The sequence below is a fragment of the Meriones unguiculatus genome, chromosome 16, assembly GCF_030254825.1.
Source record: "Meriones unguiculatus strain TT.TT164.6M chromosome 16, Bangor_MerUng_6.1, whole genome shotgun sequence".
NCBI lineage: Eukaryota > Metazoa > Chordata > Mammalia > Rodentia > Muridae > Meriones > Meriones unguiculatus.
In genome coordinates this window covers 9,361,685-9,378,462 of record NC_083363.1, presented here as the reverse complement: position 1 = coordinate 9,378,462, position 16,778 = coordinate 9,361,685, and the positions used below count along the sequence as shown (strand labels likewise).

The 16,778-nt window shown below is 47.2% G+C and overlaps 1 protein-coding gene across 10 annotated transcripts in view; it reads right to left on the bottom strand.

The window, feature by feature from the left end:
- Positions 1 to 16,778, bottom strand: part of Pcbp3 (poly(rC) binding protein 3) — a 188,767-nt gene that overhangs the window by 49,027 nt on the left and 122,962 nt on the right. For all 10 annotated transcript variants that reach the window (XM_060369310.1, XM_060369309.1, XM_060369311.1 and 7 more), the window contains one exon: positions 13,934 to 14,066. In XM_060369310.1, the coding sequence (XP_060225293.1) occupies positions 13,934 to 13,943 (10 nt within the window). In that variant the 5' untranslated portion in view covers positions 13,944 to 14,066. The remainder of the gene's footprint in view (positions 1 to 13,933; positions 14,067 to 16,778) is intronic.

Sequence of the window (16,778 nt, the reverse complement as noted above, 5' to 3'; positions counted from 1 at the left end):
ACTGCGATGCTGGAGCAGCACAGTGATGCTGCCATCTGGAACAGATGCTGAGGAGACTTGCTTTTTAGTATTCTGCACTCAAAGCCACAGCAGCATGTCTGTGTGAGGTGTAAGAGTCAGAAGCCAGTGCTCAAAGATAGGGCGAAGCAGGGGATGGACTTTCAGGAGGTAGGAACACGAGGCCTGAGCACTCCCTTACAGACCAACCCCAGTGAGACCAACAGGCAGCATCAACAGCAAGCTTGGACAGCACAGGGTATTTGTACACGGTAGGGAAAAAGACTCCTCAGACTAGCGGTTCACAAGCTGTGCGTTGCTACCCTTTTTGTGACCCTTTCACAGGGGTCACCTGAGACCATCAGAAAACACAGATATTTACATTATGATCCACAAGAGTAGTAAAATTGCAGCCATGAAGTAACAATAAAATAATTTCACAGTTGGGGATCACCACAACATGAGGAACTGTCTTAAAGGGTCACAGCATTGGGAAGGTTGAGAAGCACCGCTCTAGACCTAAGAAGCTATTAGCTGCTAAAACAAGGGTTGAGATGATTGGCCACATTAGAATTAAGATTCTCTGTTGCCACAGACACTGTCAACAGGGAGAAAAGCAGCCCACAGGCAGACGTTTGCTGCACGTCTCTTCACTGCCAGGGCCTCCAAAACAACGACACACGGAGAAGGGGCAAGAGCCTTGAACAAGCACTCCTGAAGGGGCTGTTCATGTGACTAGTACCGTTGGCCCTCTGTGCCTGTGTCTTTCAGATTCAGCCAACCAACAGATTAAAAAAGTATTTGGAATAAAAGGACTGTCTCAATACTGAATAGTGGACAGAACACTCTTCTCATTAGTGTTTCTTCAACAGCGCAGTGTGACAGCTGTGGTCAGAGCATTTAGAGCGTTAGGTATTCTGTGTTACCTAGATGTGATTTAAAGTGCACGGGAACGCTGTGAAGGTGACATCAAATGCTATGCCATCTGACCTGAGCATCTGGGAGATTCCGGGACGAGTGCGGGGAAGATCTGCTGCCAGTAATACCCCAGGGGATGGAGAGGGACGGCTGTTTCTCAAAAGGCTGTCAGCCTCAACAGTTAACAGGAAAAGCAATTTAAAGTCACAGTGTATGTCACCATATGTCTACTGGAATGACTAAAACGGGAAAATCTTAACAGAAGGACTAGAAAATGGCTTAGCAGATTAAGGCCATGCCGCCCTCATCTTCTTGGGACCCATATGTTACAAAGAGAGAGAGCAGAGTCCTCCACATGCGTGCTACAGCATGTGGGCACCGACATATACCCATGGTATAAATTAGTAAATACAGCTTTTTAAGAAGGAGAATCAGAACAGGAAGCGCTGGAGAGCAGCGGTACCACTAGGACACCCATGGCCTCCTCGTGTGCATTCCGGTGTGTGTGCTCGCTTGGAAAACACGTTAGAGTAACAATGAAGTGGACCATCTGTGTCAACTAAGATCCAACCCTGGATTCTGCCTAGACCAGTGGTTCTCAACCTTCCTAATGTTCTGGGCCTTTCACACAGTTCTTCATCTTGCGGTGACCCCCCAACCATAAAATTATTTGCAATGCTACCTCCTAACTGTAATTTTGCTACTGTTATAAATATTTGTGCTTTCTGATAGTCTTAGTTGGCCCCTGTGAAAGGGGTCTTGACCAACAGGTTAAGAACCACTGGCCTAGACAGAAATGCTAATAGTCTAAACTAAATGTTAATATGTAGGTCAGCAACACATAAGAAGACTAACATGACACAGTGCCTTTGTGAAATTTATTCTTGGGGTGGGTAGGCAACCCAAGATCAGGCTTTCTGCTCACATAACCAATAAAGAAGAAACTCAATAACTCTATGTCTAACGCTGACAGATGTTAGCCACGTGCCAGGCATTGTCCCCACCACACCTAGGCAAAGAATGCAGCCAGGGTGGGTAGGAAAGTGACACAGAAACCAGACAGAATGTGGGTACTCAGACAGGACACTCATCTGGTACGAAAATGCAGCTTCCCGCACAGATAATGGAAAAGCACTGACTATAATTCACACTATCACTGATCAGCTCAAACCAAAGGGAAGCAGCTGGAAGCTCTTAAGATGGGGGAAGATAATTTATTAAAGCACAAACGCCCTACACCACATGCTTGTTTCACATCTGTGTCCTTGTTCTTATTTTCACTGGTGGTGGGTGTTAAGCACCAAGAACTCCAAATTCCGGCTACTATTAAAACAAAGAACCACAGGTAATAAATGTGTAGGAATCAAGGAAGCTTTTAAACTATATCTAGTGAAGGAGACAATGTCACCTGTGTGAAAAGCCAGAAGGTTATATAGGAAATGAGATTTTTAAGGAAAACCAAATTCTAACTGGTGGTGGAAGAAGGAGCTATGGGAAGGGTCCATGGTAGCTTGTGGGGTCTCTGAACTGGGCCAACCCATGTCACCTCTCCTCCCAACTCCTTTAAGACACATGCAATGTTGTGCAAGAAGCATATCAAAGGAGACATTCTTCATGCCATTGCTGTGTGCTTGCCTCCTTAACATGGTGTCACCGAAAAGGACTCTCAGGCCCTGCTCCCAGACTATCACCAGGGCTATGTTCCAAGATGGCCTCTGACTTCCTCCCATTTCCGGTGCAATGCTCTCCCTGTGGCAGGAAGCATGGCTGTCCTTCCAGAAGGAAATAGCTGCAGGAAAATGCATGGAAAGATGAGCCTCTTCCCTTTGTTAAATCCTAGACGTGTGCACTGCAGCCTAACCCGGACCAGCTGCTTCCACAAAGCTGGAAACCGGCTACAAGAAGGAAGGCAGTAGGAGCCCCTTTGACACTGTCTCATAGCAGCTCAAGCCCCCGGCACATTCTGTGCCCAAGCAGCCCAGCAAGAACTGGGGAATAATCATTCTGCCCAGTGGTGGCCTGCTGCTGGCTCTACCAAGAGCCTGGTCTATCAAGGAACAGGGCAGCCGCATGAGACTCATCACCAGTTCAGAGACAGGATGTCCCGCCCACCTCTGAACTGTGCACCATGAAATGCAGCCTTCCCTGACCCAGTGCCTAGAAAGCTTCTTCAGAGACTGTAAGGAATGCCTCAGGTGCCAGCAGGAACTTACTGAGTAGATAGCATTTTCTGTCCTAAGACGTAGTTAGCTCAGTCTCATGGGAAGGCATAGTGGGAAAAGGCTGCCGAGAGATCACTTCCTATTGATACATGAATGAGGACAAGGTCAAAGGTGGCTCGTCCATGGTGGGTGGGCAGTAAGGTGACACGCCTGACAGCAATCTGGCAAAGGCTCATCAGCCCCACGTGGGAAGGGAATTAACACTACAGGCCAGGGTTTCTAGCAGGCCGGTGGTTCTCATAAGGCTACAGGAAGCATGGACAGCATGTGCCAAGTTCATGAAGATCTCCATGGAGGTCAAGGTGGAGCAAGAGCGGAACATAGCTCCCAGCTTTCATGGGAGGGTGTTCATGGCAAGTGCCTGGGGATGCACTCATTAATGATTTTAGAACACTCATTCATCAGCACGGACAAATACCATTGATCATGATTAACCCTGATAGAAAAACAAGCTAAATTAGATTGGTAGCTCATTTCCTTGTGTCACAGGTCTGGAGAACAATATCTCACTGTTGCCCTGCAAAAAGCACATTACTTCAGATAAAATAAAATAAGTCAGCGAAGATATAACTAAACCATTAAGAATCTTTCCTAATGATTTTTTTTTAAAGAAAAAGGATGAAAAGGTGAAGTGAAAGCAAGATTACAAATAGAAAAAAACGACAAATATGAGTAAAAATTTTAAGAGAATAAAAACAAGAATGATACACAGAAAAGATAATGCAAAGTAAAGAAAAAATGCAGAATTAACACACCGGAGAAATAAAACATAAATAAAAGGAAATTTAGACTAATCTGAAGCAATGTAACAGGTAAAAAGCTAAAGAGAAAACTGTGGAGCTTAGACTGGGAATGTAAGCTATGAAGGATCAAATTAAGGCGCTAAGCCTCAGTGAGCCGACAGCTGGGCTCAGCAGCACAAACCGCGAGGAAAGCAGCAGACGATCCAGGCCCAGGAGGGGCTCCCAAATCCACTGACGTGTGGTTCAGTGACCAGAGCTTGAGGTTCCAGTCACGAAACTCGCTAAGACCCCTGCCTCCCACTCACAAAGTCTCATGTTTGCCAAGGACCTGCACGCATGTGTATACATGCCATGTCAGCTGGCGATGTCACCTACCCATGTGCCTAGGAAGGCAGGCAAGGAGGGTGAAGCCTCTGCCTCATGCCACACACTTAGCATGTCCTAGATAACCTCAGGGGCTCTGTGGGGCTCTGGCGATGTCCAGGCTGGCCTGACTCAGTAGGGGACTGTGCAAAGGCAGCTCAAGGATTCAGCTTCCATACCACGTGACAGCACTGAGCTGCTCTGCTTCCCTGGCACAGCTCAGGATTAAACTTAATCCCCCAGGACAACAGAACCCCAAGAAGTGCTCTGGCTTCAATCCGCTCACGGCCTAATCCCAAAAGCCTCACTGCTGCTTGTTTAATTTATTTTGGATGCATTTGGCTTATTTTCATTTCAGTGTACTGATAGACAGAGAAATAGATATGTCGATGAAAAATATACGCTGCATTCACTTGCCAAAACACAAATGTAGATTCATGAAACTGCAGAAGCAAAATCAGTTTAAGAGCCCCAAGCTGGTTACCGAGGCTCTCCTACCAGGAAGAGCTAGGTTCTGGAGGCTGCTAAACAAGAATATTACCGAGCAGGATCTAAAGAAGACCCGGTGTGGTCCCTACCAGATGCAATGAGGCAGGTGTCAACTCAGCTACAGGCCCTTCCTCCTTTTTTCCTGGTGCCACCGGCCCCAAGGTCTTTGGACACTAGGAATTGTTCAGTCTTAGGGACCGGTCAGTGCAAGGGTATTGGGATCCTTGGGTGCTGTGGCTATACAGCGTGGGCCCCTTGGTATTCCCGGGGTCAGCCAACAACAGTGTCAGAAGTGTCAGAACACACTTTTCTAGTTGTCCAGAACAGGGGCTTCTCTTAGCCCAACAGAAGAACTACTCTGGAAGGGACTCCAGCTAGCTACATGCCACGTGTCCCAGTGTACCACACTAGGTCTGTCTGGGACCTACACCTTAGGCACAGACACAAGCATGGAAAAAATATGAAGCAGATAGCTCAAATGTCACACAACACTTACCATACAATACTAATTTGTAACCTAGAGCATTCACATCCAAAGTAAGACACTGCCAGGCAGCCACCAATGGCTCCCACCCGCCACCTCTATCCCCTCTGTGCCTGGCTTCTTTGACACTGAGATTCAACCAGGCTGCTGTGTGACAGGCATGGGTCTCAGTCGGTAACATTGCAAAACAGAACGCTACCGCACGAGCACCAACACAAACAATTGCTGTCTCCTACTGATGGCATCAGCAGCTCCTTGTTTGGGCCAGGGAAAGAAGTCCTGTAGCCTGGAGGCTGAGGTCTCTAAGGGGCCATGTCAGGACCTACTTCACCCAGGTTTCACATGTCCTGACTGTGAGAATTAAAGGTCTTCCTATTTTTTTTTTTCAATAAACCATATGTGACAAATGTTCTAGACATGTGCAGTAAAGAGAAAAGACTTGGCTTGTAGCAAAAACTGTAGGACAAATGAGTATTTACACTAAAATGTTGGCAGACATGACCAGCCGTGTTTTACAGAGCACTGCAGGTCACACCTGACCCAAGCCTGCAGGGCATGTGGGCACGCTGCTGTCCTGACTCCTGCCACCATGCAGGACGCTGGCTGGCAGTTCGCGCCTATTACGCATTCCCTAAGAACTGCACTCTTTTCTGTCTGGCCGCTCAGGGTTCTGTGCTTTGTTGCAACACTGCCGCATTTTGAAAGGTGCTACCCAAATGACAAGCTGGCAGTGTACCTGCTGTCCGCCATGAGCTCATGCCTTCTGGGGTCGAGGGTCACCCACAGTGCCTCCTCAAAAAGACACACAATTTCAATACCTGGAGCTCATTATTCCACCCCAAAATTTGTATGGAGTTTTAAACTTAGTACTTTAAAACACAGATCTCTAATTGACCCAATAGCTTTTACTGACCAGCTTATTTATTCTTAGTGATCTAAATGTCACTTTGATTATAGCAAAACAAAACCATACTTTCTCACTTGTCTCCTTTATTTCTATGGAACATTTTGATTATTTCCTGATAGCATTCGTGTGTGTGTGTGTGTGTGTGTGTGTGTGTGTGTGTGTGTGTGTGTATGTTTGCACACTTGCATGCATACAGGCTTGCACCCATGCAAGCCAGAGAAAACCTCAGGTGTCGTTCCTAGGTACAACCCACTGTGTTTTTTCGAAACTAGTCTCTTACTGGCCTGGACCTTACCACGTAGACTAGGCTGGCTGGCCAGAGAGTTCCCAGGGATCCACTCGTCTTTGCCCCTTCAGTGCTGGAGTCTTTGCACCACCGTGCCTAGTCTTTTTAAAGTGGGTTCTGGAGACTGACTGCAGGGTCCATGAGCATATTACTAACTGAGCCCATGAAGGAGGAAGACAGAGTTTGCACCTAGGCTTCCCTTTCAGTCCTCAGCTTTGCCAGGCTTGTTTCCCAGCCCAGACAGGCCCTTTCTTCACTAAGACCATCTGCCTAGAGAAACTAAATGTGGCTAATGCAGTCTCCTCACCTCTCTAGACTACTCCACTGAGTGGTCTTTGTATGTCCGTCCCAATGGAGGTCCTGAATCAGCAGGAGTTGCAGCTTCTGCAGCATCGTTCCTGCTCCAGCACTGGCCTTGGGCTTATGCTAAACTCTCCTTGAGTTCTAGCAAGTAGGTTCCTGATCTCCCTAAGCCTCTGAGCCCCACACAGGTGCAGGTGGGGCAGCCTACGTCTTTTCCTGCAGAAAGCTCTGGTTGCACACAACTAAAGCAATGTGGCCTGGCCCCAAAGGCCAGGTAATCGCTGTCAGCGTCCTCTGCTCTTCCAGACCTGGTACTCGGGTCCAGACCCTCCACACCCAACTCCAGCTGCATCAGGAGCCCTCCCTTTAAATTTTCACTTCACACCAGGGGTCCTCAGTCTCAGAATGTGCATTACCTATACCACCTGGGAGCCTGTCCTACCTGGCTCCAGAGGCCCTGACTCCACTGATCTGAGGGGGCAGGCAGTGGAGAATCTGCATCTCCACAGAGGCATTAAGGGGATAGTGCGGGTTCGGGGCTCACACCTGGATAACCAGAGGCCTGTTCTGTTTCATAAGCAGAGCAGACAAGACGCAATGCAGAAACCACGATTAAGAGGGAGGCTGAAAGGGATAGTGGAAGGTTCTATGGAAGCAGACCTACAACTTTGCAATGTAAGAAGCATTCTCCCAGTCCTTCCCTAAGGGCCCCAAAGCAGCAAGTGGCAAGCAGAAAACAGTCACAGCAGGCCTTCAGAGACTGCTAGATACTGGGCCTACCTCTGCCCATTTCAGGGGACAAAACACTACCACCAACTCCAACTGAAGGGACAAATGAAGCCTTGCCCCAGCCTCCTTCACAAGGCCACTGCGCTGTCAAGTGACAGCCAGACATTTTCACCCATTACTAATCACAAAAGGTACTTGGCAAGTGCCAGAACCACGGGGACCTCCTGACCCCAGCTCCCAATACTGGGACACTAGTCCTCTGAGTGCCCTTCCCTCTGAAGCTTACTCCATGGGAGTAAAGCTGTCTTACCAGGGGCCTCCAGCTGTGTGGTGCTCCTCACCTCAATCCTCCCCAGGCCTCTGTGCTGGGTGGAAGAATGCTTCACTGAGGCTTCGGGCCCACGAGCAGGACTCAGCTCTCTCCCTCTCACATATAGAATATGGGATGATGACTGGTTTCAAGACTCTGTCAGACCTAACTCTACAGGTGGCTCTTTAAGTCCCACATCGACCACAGCTCAACCCCATGAAAATGATGATGCGCACAGGAAGGGCCATTCCAGTGGGTGCGGGAGAAGGGGCGTAGGACAGGCACACAGGCAGGCACTCCAGCCTGTATCAGGATGCTCCTCTGCACAGCACCACAAGACACGGACCTATTGCTTCTGCCATAGCTTATATTTGTATATCTTTCCTAATGGGTACAGGAAAACAAGGGTCATAAAGCATACCCATATACCATGCGTGGGTTCATTTCCCTCAGCCCTCACCTGAGAACTGATGGGGAATGTTTCAATTCCAAATGTCACATGAACATGTATGGTTGCCACAGCTGTACACCTCTGTCTTCACATGCTATGGATAAGAACTCGCATTAGAGCCTACTTTCTGGGATACATGTTACGGGAGGCACAAAGAGCCAGTGTTGAAAATGCATCTGAGTATGGGGCTTTCTCCAGGAATCACATTCACAGCCACAAATATGGAAAATGTTACACAGTTCTACTCTGTCTTAGTCAAACCAACAAGCAAGCAAACAAAAAAAACCTCTCTGTTTCCTCAAGATTGCAGAATAGTTAAAGAAATATTCATTCTTTAGGACAGTTGTTCTCACGCTTCCTAATGCTGTAACCCTTTAATACAGTGCCTCATGTTGAGGTGACCCCCGATTATACAATTATTTTGTTACTACCTCATAACTGTAATTTTGCTACTGTTAGGAATCCTAATCTAAATATCTGCTGTGTGGCCCCCAGAGGAGTCACGACCCTCAGTTGAGAACCACTGCTTTAAGATCTCACATAGGATTCATTCTGAGGCTGCAGGTTGATCATAAAGGGAGTCCTTGTGAGCCTTGCTTTGCTTTCAGAGGCACAGCTACTGTGCCACACAATGGAGATAGACAACAGTTTATATCCCAAGGTGCTTGTGCGAATCCTCACAATGCTGGCCACATACCCACGTTCCCTGAAGAACTAGAATAAGCACAAATTTCATCTGAAAGGGGAAAAAAAAATCCTGGTAGAACACACTCAGATTAAATTGTTACAATTCTTATTCTGATACACGATTTCTGGAAGTATTTCCCTGTGTCTGACTGGCAGACATAACCGGATCCTGCAAACATATACATGCTACAACTTGCTTGTCAAATACTCACATCCAAACATCCTGAGCTCATCTACTTGAGCTCAACACTTGGGCTCATTTACAGGGCAAGCAAAAAATGCGAAATTTTGTTATTTATAAGCTGTAAAATGCCTATTAGCTTTACAAATATTTAAAAAACTATTACACACTCACACACGCTTAACCATGTTAATGCTCATGCTCAATGACCTGCCCTGGAATTAGACAATTCATATTTGCTCAATACAAATAAACTCTAAAATGTACATTTTCCATTTATTAATAATATATGTGCATTGATTTTTGGATATTTCAGTTCGGAAATTTGGGCTTCATCGTGCTCTTGCCCGTGGAAGCAAATAACTTTCTGAGTGACTTCAGAGGTTGAAGTCTCCAACAAAGATGTGACTGAAGGAGCTAGTTGAGCCAGAGAGCATTGGGTCCTTGATCCTAAGGATGCTCATAGGACCAAGGTTAGAGATGATATTCCTTTCCACAGCTGGTATTTCTGACCGTGAGATTGTATGTTTTTTTTTTTCTTTTCTTTTCTTTCTTTTCTTTTTTTTTTTTCTTTTTTGGTAAATAATGTCCCCTCAATATAAAGAACATTAGAACGGCATTGGTCCTCCCCCAAGAGCCTGCGCTTTGAAAGCAGAGGATCCAGTGTCTACATGTCTAAAGCCGCTGGTACAGACCACCCAACTCTACTCTTCCCGCTTCCCGGCAGAGCCCTGTGCACCATTATGGCATTTCCTTTGGCACCTTCTCCCGACACCTCACGTATGTGACCTCGACATGCGCTGCCACACCACCTGAAGATCTGAGCTGAGAGGTGGTCAGTCTTAGCCACCTGTGCCCTGGTGACCACTCACCCGGGCCCACAGAATCCCCTTACCTCAGAACAAAGCAGCCCTGTGGGGTCAAGAGGATCGAGTTGGATGTGGGAACCAGACAGATGGTTACTCTCCCCGTTTAGAGAAGATGAAATGCTAACAGAGAAAAATTAGAGTGATGTTTTGTTCTCAACCGAAAGAGGCCACCCATCCCATTGGCCTGGGGTGGGAACCGCGTGACATCGCCCAGGCACATGTGACCTACTTTTCGCCCAGCTCCCCTTGTGCCCTTGGAGGGGCACCCAGCACTCCTGGCTGTCATTTCGATGGCTCCTGCCCCCAACAGGACTGAACAAGCCAGTGTGCCTGCAGGACATATGCATAGCAGCTCAGCCTGAAATGGGGAGGGGGGATTGGCCAGCGTTAATCCAGACACAGCTTTTTACATAGACACTGCCATTGGGCTGGCCAGCCATGCACAGCTTGGGCAGAGGCAGGTCATTAGCCATTGACTAAGGGGTTACCTTGGATTGACTGGACATGTACTTGCAAGTTGATAGGAAATTCCTCGCTGCGGGGTACTTAGGTACCCCCTATGACCGCAGACTGGAAATTTTTGCCTTCCTTAGTTATAAGTAATTGTAATCAGCCCTGAGAAGCAAGTCTATACAAACACTCAGAGGCGGATGAGCATGCCAAGTCATTTAAGGTGGTCCAGCTGTGGGCTGTGATATGCAGGATCAGAGACCAAGTCAGGACCCTGAGGCTCAAGTACCTGAGACCTAAATGGAGGGGTAGCATACATAGTGGCCACCATCAAACTGGGCATGTCTGCAAATAAGGAGGTGAGAGCAGTTATTTCACACTTCTTGGTACTCATATGCTAACTTTATCCCAGCAACTTTTAGAAGATCAGGGGAGGTAACGACCAGAACACAAGCAAGTGTCTATGAGAAGGAGAAGGCCAGGAAGGGCTATGGGCTGGACTAGAAGGCAGGCTGTACAGTGGAAGGAGATGATCACTGCGAGCAGAGATTTTGCTAGTAACTCTGCAATGCCCTCCACAGCACAGAAAGGAAAGGGGAGTTTTGAAGCCCCACCAAGCAAATAATACAAGCAATGGACATCCACTACAGAGAAATAGTGAAAGTAAGTGCCCCCCAGAAAGACTGCCAGCCTGGGATCTGCGATGTTGGGAGGCGTGCTACCTAGGTTCCATCATTGTAGCGTTTAAACCAAACAGGACCAAAGTGCCCGCATCTTTCCTCCCTTTTTGCATTTAGTATTTCACAGTACATACTTTCCTATGTTAATGCATTTAGGTTTAAGTAGTGGTACCAAATTCCTGGTATTTCACTTTATAGATGAGATTTCAGGTACTCCGTTTTATGTTTTAGTGTGTAGGACTATAATGGGTCTACAGTAGGTGAATGTGCCAGGTATTTGAGTTGGTGTATTGAACAATATGTGATAATATTGCTAAGGTTTGGGGTATATATTTCCCCTCAAACATGTATGTTGAAAAATCAATCTACAGCTAGGTGTGGTGGTGCACACCTTAAATCCAGCACTCAGAAGCCAGAGGCAGCCAGAATTCTGTGAGTTCAAGGTTGGCCTGGTCTACACCAAGTTCCATGCCAACTAGAACTATATAGTGAGACCCTGCCTTAAAAAAAAACTGAGAAAGAGGGTCCAGAGAGTCCTGATGAGACCTAACAGGCTACACCTAATAGTAGGGGAGGAGGACTAGGGGAAGGACAAGGAGGGGGAAAGGGAAGGGAGGGTGGGACCAGGAGGAGATGAGGGAGAGGGCTATAGCCGGGATACAAAGTGAATAAATTATAATAAATAATAATTTTAAAAGTTAATAAAAAAAAACAAGGAAGTGCACGAGATCTATCTCCACCATGACAGTAACTGAGCTTATGAAAGGTGATTAGGCTATGACATCCACCAACATAACCCAACTGGTGTCCTGGCACCTTGATCTTGGGCTTCCGTACTCTAGAACTACAAGCAGTAGATATATGTGCGTTATGAGTTAGTTATCTAGTCCTGGGAATGGGCCCCTTTGTCTTGTGATCTCCCTGGCATGTATATTTATAACATATAATTTCTGTTTCGAAATTATATAAATCGTGTCAGGTAGGCATGCCTGCAATCCCAACATTCAGGCTTGCTGGTACATGAGCCTGAATGGCCACTCATTCAGGGAATGTGTGCCTGGGAAAGACCATGGACCTTCATTCAGGGCACCGTACATCCTAGAGGGATGCTCTGGGCCTTGCAGGGAGATGGCTATAAGAACCAGGTCCCTCAGGACCTTGTTGATCACACCAACTGTCACAGACCCAAGGCCTCTCCAGAGGGATGAGTCACTGCCTATCAGGATCAGCCTCCTCTGGGTAGGAGTGGGAGAGGGAGCTCTTCACCTCACCTGGGAATTAAGGCAGACAGCAGTGGGAACCTAGCCAACCCAGGACATTGACCCAGCAGAGACAGTGCTATAGAACTCGGACCTCCAGGCATACCAACACCCTTAACATCTTGAAACCAGAGTATCTATGATTACCTCTATGGGAGCGTTACAAGATCCACAAAATTGGGCCCTTTAACATTGCCTCCCAGAAGGAGTGGAGAACTCACCAGGTTCATAAGGCCCACCAGGTCCCTTTCCTCTCCAAGCGTATATAAGTATTCTACCCCAGTAATTGTGTGGGGTGGGGTGGGGTGGGAGGTATATAGAGAGTCTTCAATGGTGTATAGCTGCCAGCCCATAATTTTCCCATGCTCCTGCAAGTAACCCTCTACCCATGCTTCTGTAAGTAATTCCAATACACTCATTAGGTCACCAAGATACAACTGGATAGAATCATTCCTTTGGCCTGTTATTTCCTCTCTATCTTGGATGAATAAAACTACACTCTTCAGAAAAAGTCAAAAGGCCTAGGATGAGCTGTTTTTGCTCCCTCTTGATGCGCACCTATACCTGAGGCCCTGACTCTGCAAACCCTCTCCCCACTTGACCAACAACCCATAGTCCTACTGCCCAGCTCAGCCTGGCCCAACAAGGGCCAATCCATGAAGTTCCCTGAGGACTGGGTAAGGCCCCAAAGTGGCATGCAGGCCAGGACAGAGTCTTAACAGAGGGAGTGGCTTAGAGATTGCTCCCCAAAATATTTCTCCTACTCAACCAGAGAGACCCCCCCCCAAGAACTAACCCTCCAGTCAGTTGCTCTGTGGCTCCTCCATTACCTGCATGCAGGGCCTAGGTGCACACCTTTTCCCACTGTCTGTCCACACCTTTTCCCACTGTCTGTCCACCTCTGTCCACCAGCCCATACTGCTGCATGGGCCCTTTCTAAACCCTTTCTGGGAGCGCCCATGAGGATTCAGGTAAACACGAAGGCCTGGGCTGCAGTCAGCCTTTGGAGGACACTGAAGGAGGAGGAAAAGTAACCTTGTGGCCTTACCTCTCCCACTGTCATTTGCTTTCCAGAACTCGTGGTGCTCATCCAAAGGTACAAAATGGCAGAAGCCTCTCTTCACTGCCAGGTGCCCAACAAAAAAGCACCTGCCCTTTCAATTATCCATATCATCAGAAAGCACTATGAATGACAATGGGTAACCCAAATAAATACTTCTTTCTACCATAGTATCAGAAAACAGAAAATAGGGATAAAACCCCATGGCGACCACCAGTATTCTGGCACAGACTTCTGTTCTCTAGTCCCTAAAACCTGTGCTTGCCTCATGATTCCTTGTTGCTCAGGGCAACTCCAGGAGGGGATGCAGCCTGTGTGGGCAACCTCGGGGGGTGGACTGGGTCTGAGGGTGTAAAAGCACAATTGGCTTACAGCTCTGGGAAGGAGTCCAAAGTATATACAGAACCTCAGGGACAACTAGCATGGAGCAGGATAAACAAAGAACAGTAGAATTAGCAACATGGGTGTTCCTTAAAGGTGAGCCTGGCTTTGGCTACCACCATGCCCATGAACAAACAGACAGAACAGGCTTCAGGGCAACTTACCTTCCCCCATAGGCAGGCTCTATGGTTCAAAGCAGGTCCATAGATCCAAATGCTGAAGCGCACTGTGGCTCAGAGCACCACGCACCAAAACTGGAGGTCTCTGGCAAGGCTGGCTTGGCTGGAGCTCACCTACCTGAAAGAGAAACATAGTGGAGTATGAGCTCTGAACCCCAAGGCCTTGACCTTAGAAACAGGCCCTTGGCAGCCTTTCTTTTCTCATTCAGCAGAGCAGCAAATGCTTCTGAAATGATCAAGTCTAAGGCCTATAGAGGGCAGATACGTACCAACAGAGATGACTTTGGGATGACGTACAACAGAGGCAAAGAAATACAAAGAAGGTCCATTTTACAACAGGCATCCCAGAGGAGGTCCTATGAGGAATTGTATGCCTGGTCTGTTTATAATACTTAACATACACATATATATTCTGCTCATAATACTTAGCATGTACGTCTGCACAGACACTAAGTTTAAAATGAGAGCTACCAGATTATATTCCAAGTGCATCACTGGTTTTCTATGCTCACAGTCCACAAATGTACTATCACCAGTCTCTTCAGCTTCAACCCCTGCAGAATTGACGCTGGAACCACTTCTGTACTGTGTGGTCCTCTCCAGCCTCACTGCAGCCTCGGTCTGTGCTTTTCCCCTTTGGAATTCAGGTTTGATGCCAACAGCAGGCATTTCATTTCTGGTCACGAGCATCATATCATTGTCCCCCTTGCTGTTTGTTACTATATTCTACGGGTTCACATCCATGGCATTCACAAGCGGTTGGTAAGGATATTGAATAGGCTTACTTATAATAGGACCGGGGAGATCAATGCACCAACGGTAATCATAAGCTAGGTGTGTCTGCCTTTCCCAGAGCTGTCCAGCTACATATCTGAGGAAAGCTGGCTTCAGCAGGTGTGAGCTACTCACCCACAACTTAAAGTTCCAAGCCAAATAAAAAGAAGACTAGGTATGAGTCTCAGCATGGCTGCTCAGTATCTAAGTGGGCTCCCTAGTAAGGGGAACAGGGGCTGTCTCTGACATTAACTCAGTGGCTGGCTCTTTGATCACCTCCCCCTGAGGTGGGGGCAGCCTTACCAGGCCACAGAAGAAGACAATGCAGCCAGTCCTGATGAGACCTGATAGGTTAGGGTCAGAGGGAAGGAGAGAAGGACCTCCCCTATCAGTGGACTTGGAGAGAGGCATGGGAGGAGATGAGGGAGGAAAGGGAGGGGGCTACAGCTGAGATACAAAGTGTATAAATTGTAATAAATAAATAAGTGAAAAAAGCAAACAACAAAAGAAAAAAATTACTGATTGTGTCTTAAACACTATTCTTAGAGTTAACATTAAAATAAATGCCCTGAGAAACATAAAAGAGAGAGAGAGACTGAGGCAAAGGGATTCCATGCCAGCCAAGGTTGAAAGAAAGCTATCCCACCCTTCTTCACAGGTCCTGGACCTAGGAGAGCTGCTGCACAAAATGAGGCACTGAGCTCTGGGGGCCACGGAGTGGAGCTGGGCCCTGAAGTCGGCGTGTGGGATGCCAGGGTCACTTGAATGTGTAAGTAGGTAATACTTAGAAAGTTAAACCAGGGGTTGGGGAGATGCCTCGGTTGGTGAAGGGTCTGCTTTACAAGCATGGAGGCACGAGCTTAGCCCCAAGCACCCGCACACAAAGCAAAGTGCAGTGGCAGCCACTTACAATCCCAGAGCTGGGAAAGCAGAGGCAAGAGGATTCCTGGGGAATCGCTGGCCAGCTAGTCTAGCCAGATTGTTAAAATTCAATGAAAGCCTCTTGCAAAAAAAAAAAAAAAAAAAAAAGAAAAAAAAAAAGAAAAAAAAAAGAAAAAAGGTGGGCTGGAGAGATGGCTCAGAGGTTAAGAGCACTGGTTGCTCTTCCAGAGGTCCTGAGTTCAATTCCCGGCAACCACATGGTGGCTTACAACCATCTACAATGAGATTTGGTGCCCTCTTCTGGCTCACATGCATACATTCAGGCAGAATACTATATACATAATAAATAAATAAATCTTTAAAAAAAAAAAAGAAAAAAGGTGGAGAGCAACTGAGGAACATAGCTAATATTAATCTCTGACTTCCCCATGCACATTCATGTGAGCACTTGCACACATTACGAACACACACACACATACACACACGTTAAACAAAATAAGACTCGGGTATGTTATTTTCCACCTGTAATCCCAGCACTAGGGAAGCCAGAGCGGGAGGGTCACAAATTCAAGGCTAGCCTACAGTATGTAGTGAGATCTTCATTCAAAAATTCAAAAGCTACGGACATAAACCAGCAAGAGAGACAAAACCCTGGGTTCGATCTTCAATACCATACACAGGGGTAGGCATCAAAGAGATCCTCTATTTATCATTCATCTTCATCTTGTATTCTTCACTCCACCTCCACCTTCAGAGCCACATTAAGAGGACACTGACGATTGGGAGGGCACAACCTTATATGTACCCACAGCGAGAAACAGAGGACACAACAGAGAGGAGCTATGGAACCAGGACCAGAACCTACAAAGCGGGTGAGTGAGGCAATGCAGAAAAGGAAACTGAAGCCTGGCCTGGCCCTTCTCATGCGGCATACAGCAGGAACAACAGCAATAAGAGACCCAGAGTCACAGTGAAACCTTGGGGGGAGAATCCAGCCCAGTGTCTTGTCATTCCAGGGAAGAGGCCTGGGCACCTCTCTACAAGGGTCTCCCTAAGGTTCGGGGCTTGGTGACAAGCATTCTGAACATAGCGGTGTGCCAAAAGTAAAATGAGGATCTCAAGGAGAAAGCGGAGAAACAACTGGAACTCCGAGCTCCCTGTCCAAGGCCCTCAG